General features: G+C 33.3%; 3 protein-coding genes and 2 long non-coding RNA genes across 5 annotated transcripts; 2 read left to right on the top strand and 3 right to left on the bottom strand.

The window, feature by feature from the left end:
• Positions 1-490: 490 nt before the first annotated feature.
• On the bottom strand, positions 491-1,405 carry LOC123913277. The gene is made up of 2 exons (XR_006811618.1): positions 1,179-1,405; positions 491-876 (listed from the first exon to the last, which is right to left on the bottom strand). It is a non-coding gene; the product is annotated as an uncharacterized LOC123913277 (long non-coding RNA).
• A 5,652-nt stretch (positions 1,406-7,057) lies between these two features.
• Positions 7,058-9,106, top strand: LOC123915374 (probable polygalacturonase At3g15720). The gene is made up of 7 exons (XM_045966498.1): positions 7,058-7,201; positions 7,312-7,449; positions 7,735-7,908; positions 8,034-8,241; positions 8,396-8,477; positions 8,589-8,697; positions 8,777-9,106. Exons 1-7 carry the CDS (start codon positions 7,058-7,060, stop codon positions 9,104-9,106), a joined length of 1,185 nt encoding a protein of 394 aa, XP_045822454.1.
• A 3,791-nt stretch (positions 9,107-12,897) lies between these two features.
• LOC123913276 (synaptic defective enhancer 1-like) lies at positions 12,898-14,096 on the bottom strand. The gene is made up of 2 exons (XM_045963965.1): positions 13,959-14,096; positions 12,898-13,376 (listed from the first exon to the last, which is right to left on the bottom strand). Exons 1-2 carry the CDS (start codon positions 14,074-14,076, stop codon positions 13,189-13,191), a joined length of 306 nt encoding a protein of 101 aa, XP_045819921.1. The 5' UTR covers positions 14,077-14,096; the 3' UTR covers positions 12,898-13,188.
• A 3,639-nt stretch (positions 14,097-17,735) lies between these two features.
• LOC123913275 lies at positions 17,736-18,816 on the bottom strand. Its single transcript, XR_006811617.1, has 2 exons — positions 18,486-18,816; positions 17,736-18,001 (listed from the first exon to the last, which is right to left on the bottom strand). It is a non-coding gene; the product is annotated as an uncharacterized LOC123913275 (long non-coding RNA).
• Positions 18,817-21,136: 2,320 nt separating this feature from the next.
• LOC123915373 lies at positions 21,137-26,631 on the top strand. Its single transcript, XM_045966497.1, has 2 exons — positions 21,137-22,093; positions 26,545-26,631. The coding sequence occupies exons 1-2, from the start codon at positions 21,137-21,139 to the stop codon at positions 26,629-26,631; spliced, it is 1,044 nt and encodes a 347-aa protein (XP_045822453.1).
• Positions 26,632-27,067: the final 436 nt, after the last annotated feature.

Below are 27,067 nucleotides of genomic sequence, written 5' to 3'. Positions count from 1 at the left end.
GTATAATCAATAACGCAAGTTGAATTGTCATCATTGGAGTTATTATATTTATAGTGCATGGGGACATTTCCTTATGGTTGCCTAACTTTTTCTTTGTTTAATTGAATTACACCCAAAGAGTAAGGTTTCAGGAGTAATATATTTCAACGTGCATGTTGTACTTTTTTTTGGATAAAGTGGATTGGTAGCATATAATATTCTATTTTACAAAATGTGTGTCACTTTAGAAAAAAAATTGGTCACACAATTTTTAATTTAGTAAGTATTGAATTAATAGCATGAACATGTGTACTAATATATCTTTTTATGATTCAAAAAGAATCGACTAATACTAGAAACATTAATCACATTGTTGCTAGTAGAATTTCGCTTTTTATAGACTAATCCAATAAAAAGTGACATAAAAAGAATTTGAATTTCAAACCTTAAAAAAAAGCACATTTTTAAGTCCCAAATTTTTATCACCAGATCAATCTATGCGAGTTACATATGAAACTAAATCAATCATTAAAATTGTTCTGGATAAAATCTACGTGGGTTATTAGCTATATAAGCTTTTACCACCAAATCAATCTATGTAGGTTACATTTTAGTCACTAATTAAGTTATAAGCTTTCTACTATAAGTTCGAAAATTAGCCTTGCAAAATAGAACCTTAGCTATAATGTATGGACACAAACTCATATGCAATTCCAGAAGTTTTGCTTGGATCTTTCTTCTTCTTCTTCTCTCTTTTTTATTCTTTGCCATCATTATAAATGTTGTGATCATCTTTGCAAGAAGTTCGAAAATATGATCAACAACATTCAGGAGGAGGATCAATAATATAGTTGTGGTCACGAGGACGATTATTAACAACATAAATTGGGCTTCCATCTTTGAGATTTTCCAAACAAACATATATAGCAGCAACATGGTGATGAATTAGTAAGACATATACATAAATTTCAAATGAAAAAAAAAAATACTAAATCAATAATGAAATTATTGATTTCAAGACATAATTACTAGCTATGTCATGAAAATGACATTAAATATATTTCAAGACATAATTAGTGAAAATCTATTGCAAAAATTGCATAGATATGGAGAAAAATGATACTCCTAGGAATTAAACAAAAATGTGAAATTTCAACTAGTGTTATATAAAAGGAAAAAAAAAAAGAATATATACTTACATGTTTTGTGATGAGGCTCAATTTTCCATAGTGGTACCCTTGCCGTTGTTGCCACTTTCATTGATAAAATCATCATAAAGAGCAAAGCCAGGTTCAATATAAACTTCTTAAAATAAGCCATATAACTTTTGAGAGAGAGAGAGAGAGAGATAAATTCTTGCAAATAATACCTTACAACTATTATTCCCGTAATAATAGACCAAAACATGTCCACTAAATTTTTTAAAATTTCGGTAGGTCAAAGATATGACATTTCGTAATAATGGCACCATTTGTTGCCTTCATCCACCAAAAGGAGTAGAGTTTGACTTTGTCTGACAGTTGATGTAATGGCTACTCTGAATTTTTTAATAATTTGTGATTTCTTTCATTCCGTATAACCCAAACACATAAGAGTTAGAATAATTGCATAAAGGAGTGACACGCTTTCACACCACCTAATGAATAAATAAATCGAAAAAAGGGTTCTAATAGGTTTTGAAGATCCACCAATATATATTATAAGGACTAAACTTATGTACAGTTCCATATACATAATTCTTACTTGCTAGATATATACATGGGGGAAGTTATTTTTATTTCAAAACATTTTTTCCTTTTTTTAATTAAAAAATATAAATAACTATCTTTTTGTGACAGGAACAGGAAAAATTGCATCTAAAGAAATGCATATAAGTTTTGTCCATATTATAATGTATAAAATCGGTTAAAATATTATAAAAACCATGTACCTCGCGCTTGGCATGGGTCGTTATACTAGTTGATATTTGTCGCGAAGGAATTCTCACGAAATTTTCACGAATATGGTTTTTTAATATTTCTTTCTTATTTTCTTAAAAAAAAAATTATTTCTTTCTTGAATATAGCTTTTTTTTTTACCGTATTTCTTGTATATAGCTAATACTTGCTACTACAATATTTCTTTCTTGTAGATAAACTGAATTATATTTCTCTCGGTATAATATTTCTTTCTTGTAGATAATAAAAAAAATTAGTTAACTTAGGCAAAATTACACTTGTAGTTATTAACTTAATTTCAGGAAATAAATATTCCTCCAGTTTTTTTTATAAGAAGCATAAGTGAAATTTTTTTATTCTTTCTATAAGAAACTTTGATCAATTTTCAAATATTTTAAATATTTAATTTCACTTATGTCCTTATTACAAAAAAGACCAGTTATTATATTTATAGTGCATGGGGACATTTCCTTATAGTTGCCTACTTTTTCTTTGTTTAATTGAATTATCCAAAGAGTTAGGTTTCAGGAGTAATATATTTCAACGTGCATGTTGTACTTTTTTTTGGATAAAGTGGATTGGTAGCATATAATATTCTATTTTACAAAATGTGTGTCACTTTAGAAAAAAATTGGTCACACCATGGCACCGGAAACATGTCTTGGTTAATTGGTTGCTATTTTAATTTATTAAGTATTGAATTAATAGCATGAACATGTGTACTAATATTTTTTTTATGATTCAAAAAGAATCGACTAATACTAGAAACATTAATCACATTATTGTTAGTAGAATTTTGCTTTTTATAGACTGATCCAATAGAAAGTGACATAAAAAGAATTCGAATTTGAAACCTTAAAAAATAGCACATTTTAAAGTCCCAAATTTTTTTATCACCGGATCAATCTATGCGAGTTACCTGTGAAACTAAATCAATCATTAAAATTGTGGTGGATAAAATCTACGTGAGTTATTAGCTATATAAGCTTTTACCACCAAATCAATCTATATAGGTTACATTTAACTCACTAAGTTATAAGCTTTCTACTATAAGTCTATAATAAGTTCGAAAATTAGCCTTGCAAAATAGAACCTTAGCTATAATGTATGGACACAAACTCATATGCAATTCCAGAAGTTTTGCTTGGATCTTTCTTCTTCTTCTTCTTCTTCTTCTTCTTCTCTCTTTTTTATTCTTTGCCATCATTATAAATGTTGTGATCATCTTTGCAAGAAGTTCGAAAATATCAACAACATTCAGGAGGAGGATCAATAATATAGTTGTGGTCACGAGGACGATTATTAACAACATAAACTGGGCTTCCATCTTTGAGATTTTCCAAACAAACATATATAGCAGCAACATGGTAATGAATTAGTAAGACATATACATAAATTTCAAATGAAAAAAAAATACTAAATCAATAATGAAATTATTGATTTCAAGACATAATTACTAGCTATGTCATGAAAATGACATTAAATATATTTCAAGACATAATTAGTGAAAATCTATTGCAAAAATTGCATAGATATGGAGAAAAATGATACTCCTAGGAATTAAACAAAAATGTGAAATTTCAACTAGTGCTATAAAAAAATATATATATATACTTACATGTTTTGTGATGAGGCTCAATTTTCCATAGTGGTACCCTTGCCGTTGTTGCCACTTTCATTGATAAAATCATCATAAAGAGCAAAGCCAGGTTCAATATAAACTTCTTAAAATAAGCCATATAACTTTTGAGAGAGAGAGAGAAAGAAAGAGAGTGGAGATGGAAATTGAGAGAGAGAGAGAGAGAGAGAGAGAGAGAGAGAGAGATAAATTCCTGCAAATAATACCTTATAACTATTATTCCCGTAATAATAGACCAAAACATGTCCACTAAATTTTTTTAAATTTAGGTAGGTCAAAGATATGACATTTCGTAATAATGTCACCATTTCTGCCATTTTTAAAAAAAAAATAAAGTTAGCACCATTTCTAGCATTAAAAAAATAAATATGCAGGGAGCCGCTTAGGGTCCGAGTGTCTGGACAAGCAGTGGCGGATCCAGGACCTCAGGTCAGGGGTGCAAATCATATTTAAAATGTATTATATATATCGCGAGTTCTATAATAGATTCCTTTATATATAAGTTATAACCTATAATAATTTACACATGTGACCGTAAATAAATGGATATAAGATTGTAAGGCGTCGTGTTATCGGTTCAAATCCACTAGGCTATGCATGACTTTTTTTTTATAAAATGGATATAAGGTTTATATATTTTGTAGCTATGGCAAGTGAGTTAAGAAGTGAAGTGATATCGTAATCGATGACTTGATACACTTATAAAATACAACTAACAGTATTATCGTTGCTTGGCTCAAACCATGATAAAGTAGAAAAATACTACTAAACATAACGATTAACTACTAAAATTTACCTATAAAAAACAAGTTCACTCGATCCTCAAATTTTAAAGTTTTTTTTTTAATTTAAAAACAATTGAAATTTTTTACTCCTCTCCAATACACATGTACATGTAGCAGCTCTCTTTGTAGTGTATGGACTGATAAATGACTGTGCGTTGTATGGACACTTATAATTGGTAAAGTTATAGTAGAAAAGAGAAGACCAAAGTGCATTTGGTGCAAACTTAAAAATTTGAGTGGGTGCAAAAAGTATAAAATTGGAAGTATTAGTGTAAATGCATAAACTTGAGGGTGTGCAAGTGCACCCACTCAACACAACATAGCTCCGCCCCTGTGGACAAGGGAATGATATATATATATATATATATATATATATATATATATATACTAGCAAAATAGTCTCCTCAACACAAGATTGTCGAAAGAGATTACGAGAGTTTAAAATAAACGTCAATAAAAAATAACATATTAGTTGATGCCCAAACAAATAAACGGGTTCAACCACCAACTATTGAAGTTCGAGACTAGAGTAGGATTCATTGCCTTCATCCACCAAAAGGAGTAGAGTTTGACTTTGTCTGACAGTTGATGTAATGACTACTCTGAATTTTTTAATAATTTGTGATTTCTTTCATTCCGCATAACCCAAACACATAAGAGTTAAAAGAATTGCATAAAGGAGTAGCGCGCTTTCAAACCACCTAATGAATAAATAAATCGAAAAAAAGGTTCTAATAGGTTTTGAAGATCCACCAATATATATTATAAGGACCAAACTTATGTACAGTTTCATATACACAATTCTTACTGTGCTAGATATATACATGGGGGAAGTTATTTTTATTTCAAAACAATTTTTTTCTTTTTTTAATTAAAAAATATAAATAACTATATTTTTGTGAGAGAAACAAGAAAAACTGCATCTAAAGAAATGCATATAAGTTTTGTCTATATTATAATGTATAAAATCGGTTAAAATAACTTCTTTTTTTTTTTTTTTACCGTATTTCTTGTATATAGCTAATACTTGCCACTACTTGGTAAACTGAATTATATTTCTTTCGGTATAATATTTCTTTCTTGTAGATAATAAAAAAAATTAGTTAACTTAGGCAAAATTACACTTGTAGTTTATTAACTTAATTTCAGGTAATAAATATTCATCCGGTCTTTTTTATAAGAAGCATAAGTGAAAATTTTTTAATTCTTTTTATAAGAAACTTTGATCAATTTTCAAATATTTTAAATATTTAATTTCACTTATGTCCTTATTTATTATGAGAGAATATTAAAAATAAGTTACTAAAAGTAATTAAATAAGTGTATACATTAAATATATTTAAATTTATAAGAGTATTAAATTAAAATAATCATGTACAAGGTGGGATGAGTAACTCAACTGGTTAAGCTAGTTGAGCTAAGAGTTAAGGAGTTGGAGGATCAGAGCTCAACTGTGTGATTTTTTTCAAAATGTTCCATATAAAAGGTACTAGAGGGACTTTATATTTTTTCACGTCATTTTTAGAAAAGGAGTTCAGTAATCCAAAATTCGGTCGCGAGATAGTTCGGTCGTGACTCGGGAGATACAAAAATTTGGCTAAAAATTATTTAAACTAAGAATCGAACTTTAGATTTTCCCAAACTATTTGTCCTAAAATTACCCACCGAATTTCCACATATTAATTTAAACGTTACTTATTGAATTGGAAACTAATTACAGTATTATTTTGTTGACAAATATTGGAAACTCATTATAATAACTTCATAAGCATAAAGAAAGAATTAAAGTTGAATTAATTAAATAGAATAATGCAAGCTGTGCATGTTGCTGTCAATGGTTCACTGGTTCGCGAAACGTTCGTGATTAGACTCATTGGAGCATTCGCTGTATTATGCATTTTCCATTGATAATAGTTTTTTTTTTTTTACCTAAAATCCTTTGAAAAGAATTTATATCTTTTGGAGCCTAAAGTTAGTGTTTGGAATGACCATGCTTACAATTTTAGTGCTAGCTCTAATCTCATAAGTATCATTGGATTAGATACTCCTATTTTTACTCCGACGACATACTCGTATACTTGCAAACGTGTCACTATATAGACTAATCGAAGAGTATTATCATGGTTTTTATTTTTTTTTTGCCGTTGATATTTACTAATTTCGTTTTTTCCGTTAACATTAGGAGCTTAAATGTATGGAGTATTCATAAAAAGAACAATTGATACATTGGACATAAATTATTGACTAAAATTTGCCAATGTGTGACAATAACCGATTTTAATCATAATCATATATAATTCTCACTTTCCTAATTCGTTTTTCCGTTAACATTAGGAGCTTAAATTTGCCAATGTGTGACAATAAACCATCTTAATCATAATCATAATCATAATTCTCACTTTCTTAATTCGTTTTTTCCGTTAAAGAAACAAAATAAATATTCGACATAAATATGATTAAATATTATTGACTAAAATTTGCGTGAAAAATAAAATAAAAAATTTGCCAATGTGTCAATAACCGATTTCTTTGTGTTAATTCATTCATTTAGACATAGAAATCAATACCATCATTACTAATTACTAATGACAGTTTTCCTTCATAAGTCCTACAATATATAAATAGTATTCCTTTCTCTAATTTTTACACACCATTGTTCTAGCTTAGAACTTGTTTTTACCACTACTTTTGATAATATTAATATTAATTTTTCAAAGATGAAAGTTTTGTTTTCTCTTCTTCTAGTGTTAGTCATTGCTTCACCTAGTTTATGCTCTAAAGTACGAGAGTCTAATATTCCAAATGCTTTCAATATTGGTAATTATGGTGCCAAGGGTGACGGCCATACTGATGATTCAAATGTATAGTATTTTTTTTCTTATTATTTCATTTTGTTTTCATGCAATTATATTTTTATCTATAAGATAACTTTTTCTCAAATCTAATACATTTTCCATCCTTATAAAAAAAGTCATTTTTAAAAGCATGGAAAGATGCGTGCAGTTCAACTAAAGATACCCCAACACTCATCGTACCCGCAGATAAAATATTCATGACACAACCTCTTACATTTCAAGGTCCTTGCAAATCCGCAACCATGAATGTTACGGTATGTTATTATAAATAAATGAATCAAACACACACATGTATGCATGCTGCATGACTATATATGGGAATGTCTCACTTTCTATCTATATATAATTAATTAATTTTTATTTAACTATCTTTTTTTTTTTGCCAAGTATTCTAGTGATTATATTTTCATCCTTAAATTGAAAAAAATGAAGTGATCAGAGTTTTGAAACTCGACTCCTACATGCATATAATGCGATGTAATTTTGCCTATTATTTATTAATATTATTATGATGATGATTAATGTATTTGATTTGGCAGATTAGTGGAACAATCACTGCTCCACCAAATTGTGAACATTGGAAATCAAACGGTAACGATCACGATTCATGGATAACATTCAGTCATATAAGTGGGCTTGTTGTGAATGGAGGTGGAACTCTTAATGCCCAAGGTGATTCTTGGTGGGACAAGAGTTCAAGTCATAGGCCAACGGTAAGGTTATTCCATTCCATGTAATTAAACTATATAGCAAATTTACACACTTTGAGTGTCTTGTATTTAAAGTGTATAAGTATTTAGTTATTTGATACATATGGATATATAACATGTATGTGCAGGCTGTTCGTTTTCTTGGATGTAATAATCTAAAACATGGCCCAATGACACACCTCAACAGTCCAAGAAATCATATAAGCATAACTGGATGTGATGACGTTTTAATTTCTAATGTTAATTTAACTGCACCAGAAACTAGTCCCAACACCGATGGAGTTGATATTTCATCATCAACCAAAGTCTTCATTGAGCATTCAACCATCTCAACTGGTTCAATTCTATATTATTTTCTATCATTATATATTTATGTTAATGTTAATCATAGAGTTAAAATTCAGTCAATTAATTAATTAGACATTTTCTATCTCTCTATCATTTTATATTTGCATCTTATTATTTTTCTTATTTATATTGTTTATAATAGGTGACGATTGTGTTGCTATTAATAGTGGTTCTAAATTCATCAACATTACTAATGTTAACTGTGGGCCTGGTCATGGCATTAGGTCGGTTGTTCAATTCAAATATTGTGATGTTTTTAATTTTTGCATTTTGTTATTACTTCATTAACATTGATGAAACTCTAACCTTTCTTGGATGTGTTCGTGAATATATAGTGTTGGAAGCCTTGGGAAGAATGGGGAATATTCTACAGTAGAGGAGGTATACGTTTCAGATATCATCTTCACTCGAACAACAAATGGTGCTAGAATTAAGACATGGGAGGTAAGAATTGATTATAGTTAATTCAATAATTAATTAAATAAATTATGTACTAATGTTTTGTTTGTGTTGTTTGAATTAGGGAGGATCTGGATATGCAAGGAAGATAATTTATAACAATATTACACTTGATGGAGTGAAGAATCCTGTGATAATTGATCAACAATACGATGCTTTACAATATGCAGGCAAAGGAGTGAAAATCAGTGATGTTACTTTCCGCAACTTTCGAGGAACCACAAAAGATAAAATTGCAATTAAATTGAATTGTTGCAGTATTGGTTGCACTAACATTGTTCTTGAAGAGATCAACATATCTGGTCTTAATGGAGAGAGATCGTCTTCATCGTGCAAAAATGCACATGGATCAAGCTCTTCGTGCAATCCTACTGTCACATGCCTCAACAATTAAGTTTATGAAAATCGAAGAAAAGAAAAACAATTTGTTCCATAAAATGTCAAAATGTTAGTTAAATTAGTTATTTTATATTCAACAATTTGTATTGTGACATGAAATTCTATTTTGTATTAATTTAAAAATAATGAAATGAATCAAAGGGTTTTGATCCCACTAATAGGATCATATGTTGTAATTATTTCATTATATTTGCTCATGGCATGCTAATTTAGAAAGAAAAAAAACCTTTTCTCATACTAATTTTAATAGATGCCTTGGCAATTGAGTTTATGAAAATTGAACAAAATAAAAACAATTTGATCCTTAAAATGTCATTAGTCAAATTTGTATTTGATTTTTTAGATACACGTGTTCCTCGCCCTTTTCTATCCCTTGAGTGAGGTTGAGGTACTCCATCTGTCTCAAATTATAATGGAAAAAATAAAAATTACATTTATTAAGAAAAAATAAAACATGATAATTTGAAATATGTTTTTGTGGATTTTTCTTGGAATAAGTTGCATTTAATTTTATATTTAATTTTATGAGATTAAGGAAAAAAAACAGCTTGAAAATGATTTTTCCCTTATAATTTGGGACAAAAAAATGAGATTTTTTCCTTATAATTTGGGACGTAGGGAGTATGTAATAAAAAATTATCTTATTACTTGACAAAAAAAAAACTTATTAAAAAAAGACTTGTGCTAAGTATGGTTAGTATTAATCACTTTGTGTTGTTTTTGAATTTATAAAACAGTTAAATGCAGCCTCCGAAGAGATTATTGAGTTGAGTTATGGATTAGGTCACTCCCTTTAACGTTTCGTGGCACCGCCCAAAATATTGCAAGTAGACTATTAAGCATGTCGTCCCCAAGATAAAACAGTCCAATTACAACTGTATACCGATTTGCTACTGCACAGTAGAAATCAGTCAAAGAATACAACTTCTTGAATTGATGCTATGACATCAATCTATGATTCAATGGTACTACAATATCACTCAAATTGATGTTACGACATCAATCTATGAATCAACGTTACTACGATACCAATTATGATTCGATGGTACTACAATACCACCCATATTGATACTACAATATCAATATATAACTCAGTGGTATTACGATACCACTCGGATCAATACTACAATATCAATCAATATAATGACACTGAAATCATTCTAATATGGTACTAAGACCAATTTCAAACCAAAGAGATACATATAATGAGACCACTCTTAATTTTGAAGGAACTAGTGATACTTTGATCACTCTTAAACCAAATTAATCAATACTAATACAAGGTTTCTCACTTACTCAAACATTTCAACTATTGAATCAATTTAACAACAGATACACATGTTGATACATATACAAGCAATTGTCAACAAGTCGATTTCATCATTGACGAACCCTTGCGCTAACGCTACTACTTTTTAAAGGTCTTGTTGTTACACCTCTCATACTGGAAATATTGCTCGCTAATGGCCATCTAGCACACTATTGCATTGCAGTGATGAGTGTTGGACAATGGTCCCTGAGTTACCTTCGTTTTATTTTTGAAGAACTACTCTTTTGGGAAATCTTCTTCAGTGATGAAGACCTTGGCAGTATCTTGATCTTAGTTGTAGCATTTTGTTTTATATGTCAAAAGCAAAATTAAGAAAAGTGAATTTCGGATCGTATTTTTCAAAGCGGTATTAGTTTCGGATTCCAATTTCCAAAAGTACATTAGGAACAATTTCGTCAGTTTGGAGAGATTGGAAGCAATGCTGGGGGGGGCCTAAAAAGCAACATTATGTTGAAATTTCCAAATGCACGAAAAGAAGAATTCTACATAAGGTTTTTTATATCGAGGTTGGTAGGTGTATAATCAATGAGGGAAAGTTAATTGGCATGTTTAGAGTTATTATAGTGGGGACATTTCCTTATGGGGATGACCTACTTTTTCTTTCAATAGTCTGCTTCTACTGCTTTTTGGAAGTTGACTTATGGGTTGGAGTTGGACTTATAAAAATTTGTGTTTCTCTATCACACTTTTATAGAGTAATATATCAACACAAATTTGTAGACAAAAATACGACACATTTTTTCTCTTTCCTCACAACACACAATTCGAAATATACAAAAAACATTAAAAAAAGCAAAAAGTATATAAATGTTGTATATTTATTTAATATTTATGTTTGAATAACATTTTTGCACTTTTATATTAGTCTCATTTATTTTATCCATCTCTTGATCTTAAAATACGATAGAAAAATTAAAGCTGTGGCACAAAGAGATGTGTGACAAAAAATGACAACAGTATATTGGAAACATTTTCAGGTTAATTATTTTTGCTATTTTAATTCAGTTATGATTATGAAAATGAATGAATATCGTTATTTTTATTAAAAAAAAAAAATCAATTATTAACATTAATATGTGTAACTAAATTAATAGTTGATCAGATTGTTCTATAGATCTTTTAATTTTAGGATTTATTTATATTTCTCCTTTTAATGTATAATGGTGTCTTCAATGTCATGTGAATGCTTTTTTGTATTGATTGATATGGATCGGAACTAGATGATTTCACTGATGAAGTTTACCGTATCAAAATTTCAATACAGTGGAGGTAGATCCAAAGCACGACAAAATTAACTGTTGACGGTGGCGTAAGAAAAGAACCATTAACAAAGATTAATATTCACACCAATGCTAAATTGCTAATTGTAAGTATATAAATGAGGTGGAGAATATGCAAGCATGTGATCCGATGTAGTGAGGTGCACGGGATATCCCCTAACCCATTGAGTTGAGCAAGCGTTGCGAGAATTAAGCCCTGGTTGATTGCGTCGATGATATGGATCAAGCTGTGTTCTAGTCTGAAACATTTTTAAATTTGTAATATTTGATAAAATTAACTGTCGTAATAGTTGATACATTTAAAATGCTATAAAATGATATTTTAATTTATATTTAATTATTACAATTAAGATTATAAGAATTAAAATTGAGACAAACATTATAAACTATCAATAGAGGTGGGAACAGGCCAGGCCGGCCTACATGGCCTTAAGGCCTAGCCTACATAGGCTCAGGCCAGGCCAACCTATTTCTTTAAATAGAGCAGGCCAATGCTTTTTTATAAGCCTATTTAGCTAAAAAGGCCAGGCCGCAGGCCATTAAAAAAGCCTTTCAGGCCTACTAGGCCGGCCTATTTAAGTTAACATGAATAATATTTTTATTACGATTATTATTTATATATTAAAATTTATACTTTGATTAAATTATAAATCTATTAACTTTTTAAGTAATTTAAGTTTATTAATCTACATTAGTTTTTAACATATATAAATGTATTATTATAAACTAGAATTGAAATATGATGACATATATAGTCAAATTCTCTAAAATATCAAATGGAACATTATTTTATTAGTTCATAAGTATATTTCAAAATAAATATAATTATTTATTTAAATATGTTCATATGAAATAGGCTTTTAAACAGGCTATCAGGCCACATCAGACTTTCAAAAGGCCAGGCTCAGGCCTAGAATTTAAGCCTATGATAGGCCACAGGCCAGGCTCAGACCTTCGATTTTTTGACAGGCCAGGCTCAGGCTTGGCAAAGCCTAGCTCGGCCTAGCCTATTCCCACCTCTAACTATCAACTATAATTTCAAACATTACTCGAAATAGTTTATAAAAAAAAAAAAACGCTACAAGTCTATGAATGTTTTTGTTATCAAAACAGATAAGTTTAAGTCATACAAGCTTATAAGTTATAAACTATCATCTATAAGTTCAAAAATTGAACTTGCCAATCAAAACTTCAATTAGTTGGTTTTTTTTAACAACAAAATACTAGCCCATTAATGGTGGAATTACAAGTAGTACGTACTCAAACCAAAAAATTACTCCCACTAAAAGATAAATATAATCACCTAAGAATACAATCTAATGAAATTAATGGTAATGTTTAGAAACAACTCATAATAATCCATATGAATATATGCAATTCCAGAAGTTTTGCTTGGATCTTTCTTCTTCTCTTTTTTATTCGTTGCCAATATGCTTTTTGCCATTGCTGCAATTGCGGTTCTCTAGATCATGAATGAGTAGGAGGAGGAGGAGTATTGTTGTAGCTTAGTGGAGGACGAGAAGGAAAAGAAGGAGGAGGAGGAGGAGGAGAAACATAGGTGTAGCTTTTTAGTGGAGGAGGAGGAGGCGGAGAAGGAATAACTTGATAGTTGTGGTATCGTGGACGATCATTAACAATATACGTTAGGCGTTCATCTTTGAGGTTCCCAAACAAACATGGTAGCAAGTAGCAACATGGTGAATGAATTAGTGAACCATACACATAAATTCAAATGGAAAAAGAATCAATTATCAAAGTTTTTTAATTCACTACAACATTTTGAACCTTAAGCAGCAGTCAAAAACCATTGCGAAAAACCAAAAAACCGTACGTATATCCTAAGGCAACGGTTTAGCAACAGTTTACGTAGCACACTCTATACAGCCGTGGCCCTTGCTATAGACTAGCGGTTTTTGAATTTTCGCCCACAGTAATAAATAACTGCTGTTTAAAAAAACACAAATTGAAATTTGGGCTATGCATTCTCGATTCTTACTATAATTTCAAGACATAATTAGTAAAACTCTTGCAAAAATTGCATGAGTATGAAGAAAAATGATAAGAATTAAACAAAAATGTGAAATTCCAACAAAAAGTTTTTCAAAATAAAATGAGTATATTGAAAAGAAAATCGATAAGACTTTACTAAGTTCTGAATTGAGACTCCTGTTATCATTGTCATTTTTTCTTCTTTGAACCTAAGAGTTAAGATAAGAAAACAAAAAATATATACTTACATGTTTTGTGATGAGGCTCAATTTTCCACGGTGGTGCCCTTGCCGTTGTTACCACTTCTATTGACAACATAATCATAAACAGCAAAGCCAGGTTCAATATAACCTTAAAATAAGCCATATATCTTGAGAGAGAGAGAGAGAGAGAGAGAGAGAGAGAGAGAGAGAGAGAGAGAGAGAGAAATCCCCTCAAAGAATACCTTACAAATACTATTCTCATAATAATAATAGAACCAAAACATGTAGAAAAAAAAAATTAAATCTTCGTAGGTCCAAGATACGTATATTAAAATTAGGAGTTAGATCTAATTCATTTTTACAAAGACGGAGATGAGAAACTATTAAATTTGGTACTCCCTCCGTCCCAAAATATAAGCAAAATTGATTCAAAAAAACTTGATGTATTTGGTTAAAAATTTGGACTAAATACATTCACTTTTGTTGACTAATTTTTACTTATATTTTGGGACGGAGGGAGTACGTTGATATCAATAGTGGATAGTCCAATAGCAGAAATCTGATAGCATGTGACACAACAGAGTTTTGAGGAGACTTTAAAATTATCTTAGAAGTTTGGGTTTGGCTTAATTAACTTAGTCTTAAAACATTAACTTGTAAAAGTAAAAATTGTCTTTACTTGTAAACTCATATTAAGATTTCATTAGAATTCATATATATGTTTTTTTATACAGAGTCAAAGGTATACTCTATATAATAATTAATATAATATATTTTTTTTTGACAAAATATAATACTACCTAATATAATATTTTCTTTTTTTTGTACAATCTATATATATAAATCCTATATAGTTATGGAATTGTCTATCTAAACCTTAATCCACAAACCAATGAAAACCTTTCATTTAGCCACATCATCCACTTACATCCATTTAATATGGGGTACTAATTGTAATTATTATTATTATTATTATTGTTGTTGTTGTTGTTTTGGGTTATTATTCATTTTAATTTTTTTGTGTTCATTTTATTATTTTGTGTATTTTATTGTTTTTTTTTCTTCAAAATAGTTCATGTTTTTGTTGATAATCTTTTGTCCAATCTTTGTAAATATAAGGAGTTGGTCGATTGTCAGGACTACTTTTTTAATGTTAGTAAAAAAAATTAGATAAAATAAAATTTACTAATGGTTGTTATGCCCTGTATGATTTTTATCATATTCGATATTTGAGTATGAGTTAAGTTGGTTTATCTTTCATCCAATAAATTTCAAATTAATACAAATGTCAAATTCGATAATGCAGTAATTTTTTGGCAAGGGATAATGAAGACTCCAATAAATTTCAAATTAATATCTTTGCTCCTATTGTTTTAATTTTAAATTTATTACTTATACAAATAATTTTTTGATGTTATAGTATAAAATAGCGCATAAGACTCGTGCATCGCACGGGTAAGTGTGTAGTACGTAATACTCCCTCCGGTCCTTTTTATAAGGAACACTTAGGGCAAAAAATTTGGTCCTTTTTATAAGAAACTTTGACCAATTTTCAAATTTTTAAATGTTCAATTTCACTTATGCCCTTATTTATTATGAGAGAGAATTTAAAAATAAGTAAGTTAGTTGAATAAAGAGTAATTAAATAAGGGTATACATGGAATAAATTAAAATTTATAAGAGTATTAAATGAAAATAACTATGTTAAATGTGCTTCATTGATCTGTGTGATTTTTTCAAAGTGTTCCTTATAATAAGAACCGAAGAAAGTATAATATTAGTTAGCACAAATTTTATGAAATCTCTCTACACACGTCGGTGCCTTTGGATGTTAGGGGCATTTAATAAGTGGATGGAAGTTTGACCCTCGTAAAAAATATCTGCAATACACATAAATTACTCATAAATTTGCATTTATGAATTTGAATTTGGACTGGATTGCAAATTTTGCTCACTTCGTACTCCAAAAAAAATTACACATAAATTTGAATGTTTTTTTATTTATTTAATAAAAACTATAATTTATAATATTTTACAAGTTCGTTTGAAATATTTTTATATAAACAAAAAAAAAAAATTGGAGATTAATAAAGTGCAATTTAATCAATTGATATATGTTCATACGATATTGTAATTCCAAAAGGAAAGCAATATTTTTATAATAATCAATTGAATGTTGTCCGCAAGTCTTAGTTCAACTAATGAAAAATGTAGAAATTGTTAGGTCGGAAGCTTTGATTGAAGTTTGGAACCCGACTCCTCCACTTATGTGTGAGACCGTGAGAACATGTTTAGTGAGAACATATTTAGAGAGGGTGCATTTCCATCACTAAATTCAAGAAATTCCGCTATCAAAAACTTTGGTGACGGATTTAGTGACAGCTCTAAACAGTAAAGAATAACTGAGTCGCAAAATATCAGTGATGAAATTTTCAAATCCGTCTAAAATTGCGACAGAAAAAGTTATTCACAATACATTATATTCCGTTGCTAATAATAATGAATGAAATTCTGTCGCTTAAGAATTGCGACAGCAAAAGCTTTAAAAAGGAATTTGCGGCGAATTGTTGGTCAGGAATTTATTCCGTCACAAAGTTTGTCACTAAACTTTAAATTTATATTTTTTTTTTACTAAAAACATTAAATATTTTAATTTATTAAAAAATATAAGATTATGTCACTATTTCTGTCACAAATTGTGGAGAACATGTTTCTCTCACAAAATTCCGCCACTAAATTGTGTTTTTCTAGTAGTGTATATAATGAAAAAGGAAATCAGTGAGGGGCGAGCCACACATGGACTTGGAATTACCTGTTTAAGCACCCCTTCTAATATATATGTTCTATTATTTAATAATTTTTTAAAATGTGTTATTTATTTTGTCAAAGCATGCATTTTTTTTTAAAATATAGTTTTAGTGTATAAAATTCACGTTTACTCTATCTTTTATTAAAAAATTACAATTTTTTGTGAGATTCATATAATATTACAATCATAAATATAAGAACTAATTAAAAAATGTGAAGTTTACACATGAATTGACTTAAAAATAGGACAAATGTCGTGTTAAAAATTAAATGTCACAATTGTTTAATAAAAGTCTTATACAAAAGAAACATATAGGGTCTGTTTGGTAAAAATAAGCTATAAGCTAGCTGATAGCTGATAAGCTAGCTGATAGCTGAAAAGCTAGCTTATAGCTGATAGCTGAAAAGCTAGCTTATTGAAATTAAAGTGTTTGGTAAAATTAGCTTTTAAAGTGGTTATTAAATATAAAATTACATAATTGATAGTGGGTAGTTTATTTTTTAGAGTGGGTAGTTATTAAATTAAAGGGTAAAAATGGAATAAAGTGTAAAAAGCTATAAGCTATAAGCTCAAATGCTACTTGAAATAACATCTGAAAAAAAGCTATAAGCTAGTACAAAAAGTTTGTTACCAAACACCTCTAATTTTTTGAAACAAGCTTATAAGCTCATATAATAAGCTATAAGCTAGCTTATTTGTGTTACCAAACAGAGCCATAATATATTTTTAAAATTAATTTTTTTAAAATGGTAATAGTCCACCTTTTAACTATTTTTGAGATATTCATATTAGACATACCTTCAATATGATATGCATTTTTTTTAGTAATTTTTTTGGATATTTGATTTATATTTATAGCGGCCCACCACAAGTTTTTCGTCTAGCTCCGCCACCAGTATTTATAAGCATAGTTCAGTTGACATGGACATTACATGTAATATATAAAAACCGAAATTCAAGATATTTCCACTTATTATAAAGTCGAAAAATAAGAAAGAGACTAGCTAGAGATATAATAATATCAATATCAATATCAATAGTATAATTTATGAAAGTATACATTACAAGTAAAATATATAACAAACCAAATTAAAATAACAAGATTACTAATATAGAAATGTAAAATGCTCAATAACAAAAATTCAATAGATTATTATCTAACATTTGAATTGGCAGCATATAATTGAGCCTTGGTTCCTCAATTAAGGGTCCATCTGGATTCAGGGATGATTATGATAATGGTGGTTTCTTCCATCATCATCCATCAGTCTGCGTCCATCTTAAAAGTCCACAACAGAATATTGAAAAGTCATTACCATTCCAAAATGAATTTCGAAAATATATGTACTTTCAATATATTTTTGGAAAAATATATAAAGTTTTCTATCCGGTCTCCATCTTTAAAAACACAATTTTGTATTTTTAAATGTATATTTCATGACACATGCGTAGATTTTAAAAATATATGGCGAAAAACAAAACTTTTTAGAGAATATGTGTCCGTTTGTTTTAGATTTTTCTCGTAAAAAATCTATTCTATAATTTTAGTCAGTTTATTATAGATTTTAAAATGATTTTTTTTCTGATTCATCAATCTAAAATACATGTGAGGGATGAAAAATATGAGCTTTCATTTTACTAAATCTTGATGGGCCATAATTTAAAGGACATATGTATGAAATATGAATATTTTATTAATAGTTTAATTTAAAGGTTAGAACATTTTATAAAAGAATAAATTTTAGAGATACAAAGAAACTTACATGCTTTGAGACGAGGCTCAGAAACCCAAAGGGGTGCCCTTGCAGATGCCAATTCAATTGTTATAAGAAGCACAAACAACAAAACCATATTCAACATAAGCTTCTTAAAGTAAGACATCTTAAAGAAAAAATTATAGAAAGCTAGAGCTATGTACGATTTCAAAGAATAGATAGTGCTCTATATATAGAGTGAGCGCAAAGGCAACGTGGACTTAAAATTTTGGTTATAGTCTTAGAGTCTGAATGGTTCGAATTACATGGATGGAAGAGGAGGGGGAGGTGAGAGGATAATCTTGGCCAATTTTTTTTTCTTTTTATTAAATCTTTTTTAAAAATAAAAATGTTTTTTATTCTTGAAAAAGAATAATTTAAAACCAAAAACAAATAGTCTCAATTAATATAGAGATTTGATTGGTTAAAAAAACGTTTTAAATTGGTAAAAGAATATTTTAAATTCATGGAACATTTTAAATTATGAGAGAACATTTTAAAAAAAATGTTTTTAAATTTTGTTTTTTTTTTCAAGAATAAAAAACTTTTTTTAAAAAAAATATTATTTAATAAAAAGAAATCTTGTTTGGTCAAGATTACCTCATCACCTCCCCTCCATCTACTTCGAATCAAGCATATCTTAAGTTCTATTCACACTTGGAGACAATACATTGTAGTCATTGAAAATTCATTCTTACTAATAGGAAAGTTCATCGTTATTTTGGTTATAGGCTTAGATCCAACTCATACTTGGATCGACAATACATCGTAATCATTGAAAATTCATTCTTACTAATACAAAAAGTCATTATTTTGATTATAGTCTTAGGTCTAATTCACACTTGGAGACAATACATCGATATTTTTAATAGAAAAATTTAATCTTACTAATATAGTAGTATTAGTATATGACAATACGTCTTAGTCATTGAGAAAAAAAATACATTGTAGCCATTGAAAGTTTCAAAAGTTTGAATTAAAAGCATTCATTAAAAGAATTTTTCTCTTTTCTAATAAAGTAGGGGTAAAAATGACTTAACTTATTAACATTTATTATTTCTTAATCTATGTGCAAAAGATTAAAGATTTAGGACGAAGGGAATAGTAGCTATGTTAGGTGGACTGGGCAATGGGCTTAAGAAAATATCCAACAAGCCCAATTAGAGTAAAAAGGATGATAAGCCCAAAGCGGGTAAAACACAAACGGGCGACTAGAAGCTAGGGCGCGACCATCAATTCTAAGACAACGCCAAAAAGGGATTGGATTCTGCGTTACTGAAAATATCTTCTCCTTCCTTGCATCAACCGCTAACTTAAGAAGGAAGAAATAAACTCCTCGCAACTGCCATAACTTGGAGACCAAGGTCCTCATCCCTATTCTCACGCTATACCACCGAAGAAGATGCTAAGGACCGGGATTTTAGGAACCCTTGCTTGGAGAAGAAGACTAGAAGCTCTATAAATAGCTCCATATTCTCATTTGCTGAAGATCGAATTCGGACTTATAAAACTCCCAGGGTTGTTGGGATTGAACTGAGTGTAATCACACCATTTGATCAATAATACAAACCCCCTTGTTTTTTACCAGAACATTTTGGCGCCCACCGTGGGGCCGCGGTAAAATCATTTGATCCCAGCCTATCACAGCAACTAGACGAAAAATCAAACATCTTCACATGGCTGGAGAACACGAAAACCACGACAACTCTAACGTTAACACCCTGCAAGCCGCCGTCGTAGAGATTCGGCGCTTACAAACTCAGATTGCGGCCATAGAAGCCGAAAGAACTAATGAGAAAGAAAAAGCGAAATTGATTTTGGAGGAGGAGGAGGGAGAGGGCGTCATGGACGTACAACCCTTAGCACAGCACCTATGGGATGCCCAAGTGGTGGAAGCAATCAAGGTTCCTCACCTTCCTACCTTCGACGGAAAGACGGATCCAAGGGAGCACCTGATGGCAATTGGGACACAAACTGCCATAATCAATGCTCCGGAACATCTAAAGTGTAAATTACTAGCCGGCACCCTCAAGGATGTCGCCCTGCGTTGGTACATGAACCTTCCAAGAAACTCAATTGAGAGTTATGCTGACTTTCATAAAAAATTTATTCACCAGTTCGCTGGATCGAAACACGTGAAAGTCACATCAACCAGTCTTTTCTCCATCCGCCAAAACCCTGGCGAGCCATTGCGTAACTTCCTCGCCAGATTTAGCGAAGCCACCATCAAAGTCTCAAATCCAAATCAGGAGATGTTTGTGGCAGCCTTCCACAATGGGCTAAGAGCGGGACATTTCAATGAATCCTTAGCCCAAAAGCCAGCCTCGTCGATGCAAGAGGTGAACAAGAGGGCGGAGTGTTATATTAAGGGCGAAGAAAGTAACGCCGAGAAAAGGCAAAGAGACGTTAAGGAGAAGGAATACGTGGGCCGTGCCGCTAGAGCGCCCGAACACCCACGACCAAAATCGGGGGGCCACCAAGGAGACCCATGGCAAAGGCATCATGGGAAGCCCTACCGCCAACCGCTCAGAAGGGAATTCAGGAATCATCCCGCCAATGAAGACCTCACGCCATTAAACGCCTCAAAGGTTTACGTCTTAAATGAGATTCTGGCCACCGGTTTGGCAAACCTCCCCCCAAGGAGAACCAGTAACATCCCCATGGGGCTGGACGATAACGCCTGGTGCGCATATCACAGGTGTCGAGGTCACTCCACAGAAAAATGCTTCCGCTTAAGAGATTTAATCGAAGAACTAATCAAAAGCGGACACCTTCGCAAATTTATTGACGACGCCGCCCAAGGGCGGGTTGTTGTGCCAAAGGTTCCCCGGCAGGAGCCGCGAGACCCTCCTGGGCCAAACAGAGAGCCTCCCAAGGGGAGAATCTCCGTGAATACAATAGCGGGGGGATTCTCAGGCGGGGGCGAATCAAGCTCAGCAAGGAAAAGGTATGTACGCCGAGCCATCTCGGAGATATACCTCGTAAGTCAACCTCAGCCATCAAACGTACCAGATTTGGCATTCACGGCAAAGGACGGCTTGGAGGTAGCACCCCATGACGATGATCCCTTAGTGATACAAGTCCAAATTTTAAATTGTGATGTAAAAAGAGTACTGATAGATTCGGGGAGTTCAGCGGACATTATGTACTGGGAAGCTTTCAAGGCCATGCAATTAGCAGAAGAGCAATTGCAACCATACTCCGGAACCCTGGTTGGATTCTCTGGCGAACAAGTGGACGTAATGGGTTATGCCTCCCTTCTTACCACGTTTGGAGAAGGCAGCAACGCCAAAACTATCAAGGTGCGATACCTGGTAGTCAAAACTCCTTTTACTTCCTATAATATTATTATAGGAAGACCCGCCTTTAACGCATTAGGGGCGGCCATGTCCACTTTATACCTAGCAATAAAATACCCCCTCGAGAATGGAGGAGTAGGAACAGTAAGGGGCGATCAGATTCTCGCCAAGAAGTGCTACGAGTCTAGCTTAAAGATACGACACCGAACTTCCAGCGCAAGCGGGAAATTCGAAAGAAGACAAGCCGCAACTCCAGGCGGCATAAACATGATAGAGAGCGCAGATATGGATCCAAGGGAGGAATTCCAAGATCGAAGGGTAAGCCCTATAGAAGACCTGGAGCAGGTTCAAATTGGCGATTACCCTCACCAGACAACTAACTTGGGAACAGCGTTGCCCAGCGAGGAGAGGAGACGAATCATCAAAATCTTGAAGGATAACGCTGACCTATTCGCATGGAAACCTTCAGATATGCCAGGGATTGACGAAGGGGTGATAACACATAAACTCTCAATATCACCCAGCACAAAACCAGTTTCCCAAAGAAAAAGGAAGGTGGGAGAAGAAAGACGAGTCGCTATAGCAGAGGAAGTAGAGAAACTAAAGGAAGCAGGATTCATCGAAGAAATAAAATACCCCTCATGGTTGGCAAATGTCGTCATGGTGAAAAAGGCCAACGGGAAGTGGAGAATGTGCGTGGACTTCACAGACTTAAACAAGGCGTGTCCCAAAGATCCATATCCCCTACCTAACATAGACAGGTTAATTGATGGCGCCTCGGGGTGTAAGATGCTGAGTTTTATGGACGCCTACTCCGGATACAATCAAATAAAGATGAACCCCTCCGACGCCCGCCATACAGCCTTTATGTCGAATACCTGCAACTATTTTTACAACGTCATGCCTTTTGGACTGAAGAATGCGGGAGCAACATACCAAAGGTTGATGGACAGGGTTTTTGCTGAGCAAATAGGGAAGAATTTAGAGGTATATATCGACGACATGGTAGTAAAAACTTCCGAGGGAAGTCGCCATGATGATGATCTGTTGGACATCATGGGATCAGTAAGAAAGTACAACATGAGACTAAACCCAGCAAAGTGTTCCTTTGGGGTACAAGCCGGAAAATTCTTAGGGTTCATGCTCACCAGCAGAGGAATAGAGGCTAACCCCGAAAAATGCCAAGCCATCATAGACATGAGGAGCCCTACATCCGTGAAAGAAGTACAGACCTTGACAGGCAGAATAGCCGCACTATCCAGATTCCTATCATGTGCGGGCGAAAAGGGTTTCCACTTCTTCGCATCTCTTAGGAAAAATGAGAGATTTTCCTGGACGCCAGAATGCGAAGAAGCCTTCAAACAACTAAAAGAGTTCCTGGCATCACCGCCCATCTTGACACGCCCATTACCAGGTAACATCCTTTACCTATACCTCGCAGTCTCGGATAGAGCTTTGAGTTCAGCTCTAGTTCAAGAAATAGAGGGCGAAGAAAAACCTATATATTTTGTAAGTAGAACCTTAAGGGGAGCAGAAACAAGGTATCAAAGAATAGAGAGGTTATCTCTCGCGGTAGTTGTCACAGCAAGAAAGTTAAGGCAGTATTTTCAAAGCCACCAGGTAGTTGTTAAAACAGATTACCCTATCAAGAACGTCCTCCGAAAGCCAGACTTGGCAGGAAGGATGGTGGCGTGGTCCGTGGAATTATCGGAATTTGACATCACCTTCTCACCTAGAGGGGCCATTAAGTCACAAAGACTAGCTGATTTTGTATTGGAGATGTCTACTCCGCCAACAACAGAGAAAACGGCGTTTTGGACACTCTCAGTTGACGGGGCCTCCAATGTGCGAGGAAGTGGAGCCGGAATAGTACTGGAAGGACCGGATGGCGTGATGATAGAACAATCACTACGTTTCGCCTTCAAAGCCAGCAACAACCAAGCGGAATACGAGGCTTTGATAGCAGGAATGAAGTTGGCAAGCGATATGGAGGTAAAAGAGCTAAAGGCCATGAGTGATTCCCAGCTGGTAACCAACCAAGTATCTGGGAAGTTTCAAACGAAAGAGCCGCAGTTAATCAAATACGTGGAGAAGGTACAGAACCTAGCTAAGCATTTCGATTCGTTCGAATTAGTTTACGTTCCCCGCGAACAAAACATGAGAGCAGATCTATTGTCAAAATTGGCGAGCACCAAAAAACCAGGAAGCCATAGAACCGTTATCCAAGAAACCATAAAAACTCCCAGCATCAACGGGGAAGAGGTAATGATGGTAATAGAAGAAGAAGACTGGAGATCGCCCATTATCCGGTACCTCCAAAAGGATGAGCTGCCGAAAGAAAGGGAAAAGGCTTTTAAATTAAGGAAAATGGCGGCATGGTATTCAATGGTAGGAGATAAGCTATATAAAAGAGGATTCGCGTCCCCCCTCTTTTTATGCGTCAGTACTGAAGAAGCCAAGCGCATCATGAATGAAGTACACGAAGGATCATGTGGTAGTCATATCGGTTCAAGAGCATTAGCAGGAAAGATATTGAGAGCAGGATTTTATTGGCCAGATATACATGATGATACCGCCATGTATGTAAGAAACTGTGACAAATGCCAAAGACACGCCAACCTGCATCACGTTCCGGGGGAGCCACTGAAGTCAGTATTATCCCCTTGGCCCTTTTTCATGTGGGGCGTAGATATCGTTGGTCCATTTCCGGTTGGCTATAAACAAGCGCGATGGATCATCGTCGCCGTAGACTACTTTACAAAATGGATTGAAGCAGAGCTGGTATCCAGCATCTCGGCGGAACAGGTAAAAATCTTTTATTGGAAGAAAATCATCTGCAGATTTGGATTGCCCAAATACATCGTATCCGACAACGGTACACAGTTCGCCAGCGAAAAGGTCGTTGAATTCTGTCGAAGCAAAGGAATCAAAAACACCTTTATATCAGTGGAACATCCACAAGCTAACGGACAAGCAGAGTCAGCAAATAAGGTGATACTAAGAGCTTTAAAAAGAAGGCTAGATAGTAAAGGCGAAGCTTGGGTAGCCCACATCTCACCCATCCTCTGGTCGTATCACACCACTCCCCAATCCTCGACAGGAGAAGCGCCATTTACAATGGTCTATGGTTCGGACGCGATGATCCCGGTGGAAATAAATCCTCCTAGTTGGCGCAGAGAAACCACGACGCAGGAAGAGAACGACAGAGCTCTGGAAGAGAACCTAGACATGATTGAGGAAAGAAGAGAAAGAGCGCATTTCAGGGAATTCGCCATAAAGCAAAGAGCCGCTAGGCGTTATAATACGAGAGTCAAACAAAGGAGTTTTCAAGAAGGTGACCTGGTGCTGAAAAGACCTATGGGAAAAGATAAAGGAGGAAAGTTCGCAGCAAACTGGGAAGGCCCCTTTCGGGTGCAAGAAGCTTTCGAAGGAGGAGCTTATCGCCTAGAGACCATGGAAGGAAAAGTCCTCCCAAGGACATAGAACGTAGCAAACCTAAAGTTCTACTATAGCTAATCCCGGAGCATCACTTTATCGGTGGAAGAATAAGTAAAACCATTCTCTTCTTTTAGCAATATTTTTAAATGATGTATAAGAACCATTTTCATAAATGAATAAAAAACAATGAGACACTCTTTTCCCCTGTTTCAACGGGGGTTTTTATCGAGGCTCATTGAATTTCAAAATTCTAATAGTTTATATCTTCCTACATATCCCAAAATATTTGCGTCAATAAAGGTCAACCTGATTAAGTTGCGGGCTCTGAACCAACAAAAATGGTTATCTCAAACTTGAGCTCTGAATCTTTACTTAAAGATCAACTCAGATGTGAGCGCTGAACCAAAAACAAGGGTTACAGTGCCTTGGCGTCACCTACGAGTTGGGTACGTCAGAAAAAAAAAATTTTATTAAACGAGGGTTACAGTGCCTTGGCGTCACCTACGAGTTGGGTACGTCAGAAAAAAAAAAATATATTATTAAACAAGGGTTACAGTGCCTTGGCGTCACCTACGAGTTGGGTACGTCAGAAAAATTTTTTTTATTAAACAAGGGTTACAGTGCCTTGGCGTCACCTACGAGTTGGGTACGTCAGAAAAAAAAAAATATATATTATTAAACAAGGGTTACAGTGCCTTGGCGTCACCTACGAGTTGGGTACGTCAGAAAAAAATTTTTATTAAACAAGGGTTACAGTGCCTTGGCGTCACCTACGAGTTGGGTACGTCAGAAAAAAATTTTTATTAAATAAGGGTTACAGTGCCTTGGCGTCACCTACGAGTTGGGTACGTCAGAAAAAAAAAAATATATATTATTAAACAAGGGTTACAGTGCCTTGGCGTCACCTACGAGTTGGGTACGTCAGAAAAAAAAATATATATATTATTAAACAAGGGTTACAGTGCCTTGGCGTCACCTACGAGTTGGGTACGTCAGAAAAAAAATTTTATTAAATAAGGGTTACAGTGCCTTGGCGTCACCTACGAGTTGGGTACGTCAGAAAAAAATTTTTATTAAATAAGGGTTACAGTGCCTTGGCGTCACCTACGAGTTGGGTACGTCAGAAAAAGAAAAATCAAAAAAGGTTGCAAGGCCTGGGCGTTACCTGTAAGTCTTACGAGTTGGGTACGTCAGAAAAAGATACAACAAAGAAAGGCGAAATTATCAACACCGCCGGAAGAAGCTTATACACAACCAAAGCAGGCGATTCATTATACCACCAAAAAAACAACAGGTATAAAGTTATTTGTATCAATTTACAATTATTATAGAAAGTAGAAGATGTCACAGGTGCAAGGACGAAGTTTCCTAGACAAAGACGACAGAAGGCGTTACCTCACAACGTAATGCAAAAATAATTCGTAAAGTTATGAAAAGAAGAAATCAGGCGAATAAAGAACTTTATAAAGGACCCAGCCAAGGGGCAAAATTGTTCAAAGCCACAAAAGGGCATACAAAATAATTACAAAAAGCCAAAGAAGGGCAGAAACAAGATCATTACAAAGAGGTCATTCATTGAGGAGGAACATAGGGAACGAGCTTGCCGTCAACAATTTGATTCATTGCATCAGCTTCGCCAAGGCGCTTAGCATCGAAATCCGGGAAAAGAAGCTTGACCTGTTCTATAGCAAAAGAAAAGCCCTCGTCATATTGGTTGGCGGCATAGAGCTGAAGCTCTGTGACGTCATTCTCCAATCTAACTTTCTCATCAGCTAAGGTCCCAATAGACTGTACCGCCTCATCCTTCTCCTTGGATAGTTTAGAGCAAGGTTGTCAGAACCGGACCGGTCATCG

Source organism: Trifolium pratense, linkage group LG3 (assembly GCF_020283565.1).
Source record: "Trifolium pratense cultivar HEN17-A07 linkage group LG3, ARS_RC_1.1, whole genome shotgun sequence".
In the NCBI taxonomy this organism is placed as follows: Eukaryota; Viridiplantae; Streptophyta; class Magnoliopsida; order Fabales; family Fabaceae; genus Trifolium; species Trifolium pratense.
Note: the sequence above shows the minus strand (reverse complement) of the source record. Positions and strands in the feature narration are given on the sequence as shown.

What these genes read in the sequence shown, in the direction of transcription:
- LOC123915373 (XM_045966497.1), top strand. Translation starts at nt 21,137, where the DNA reads ATGGGGCTGGACGATAACGCCTGGTGCGCATATCACAGGTGTCGAGGT. An exon ending in AGGAATTCCAAGATCGAAGG is followed by an intron (nt 22,094 to 26,544) that starts GTAAGCCCTATA and finishes CAATTATTATAG; the next exon opens with AAAGTAGAAGATGTCACAGG.
- LOC123915374 (XM_045966498.1), top strand. Translation starts at nt 7,058, where the DNA reads ATGAAAGTTTTGTTTTCTCTTCTTCTAGTGTTAGTCATTGCTTCACCT. An exon ending in GTTCAAGTCATAGGCCAACG is followed by an intron (nt 7,909 to 8,033) that starts GTAAGGTTATTC and finishes ATGTATGTGCAG; the next exon opens with GCTGTTCGTTTTCTTGGATG. An exon ending in CTAGAATTAAGACATGGGAG is followed by an intron (nt 8,698 to 8,776) that starts GTAAGAATTGAT and finishes TGTTTGAATTAG; the next exon opens with GGAGGATCTGGATATGCAAG.
- LOC123913276 (XM_045963965.1), bottom strand. Translation starts at nt 14,076, where the DNA reads ATGGCTTATTTTAAGGTTATATTGAACCTGGCTTTGCTGTTTATGATT. An exon ending in TGAGCCTCATCACAAAACAT is followed by an intron (nt 13,377 to 13,958) that starts GTAAGTATATAT and finishes GGAACCTCAAAG; the next exon opens with ATGAACGCCTAACGTATATT.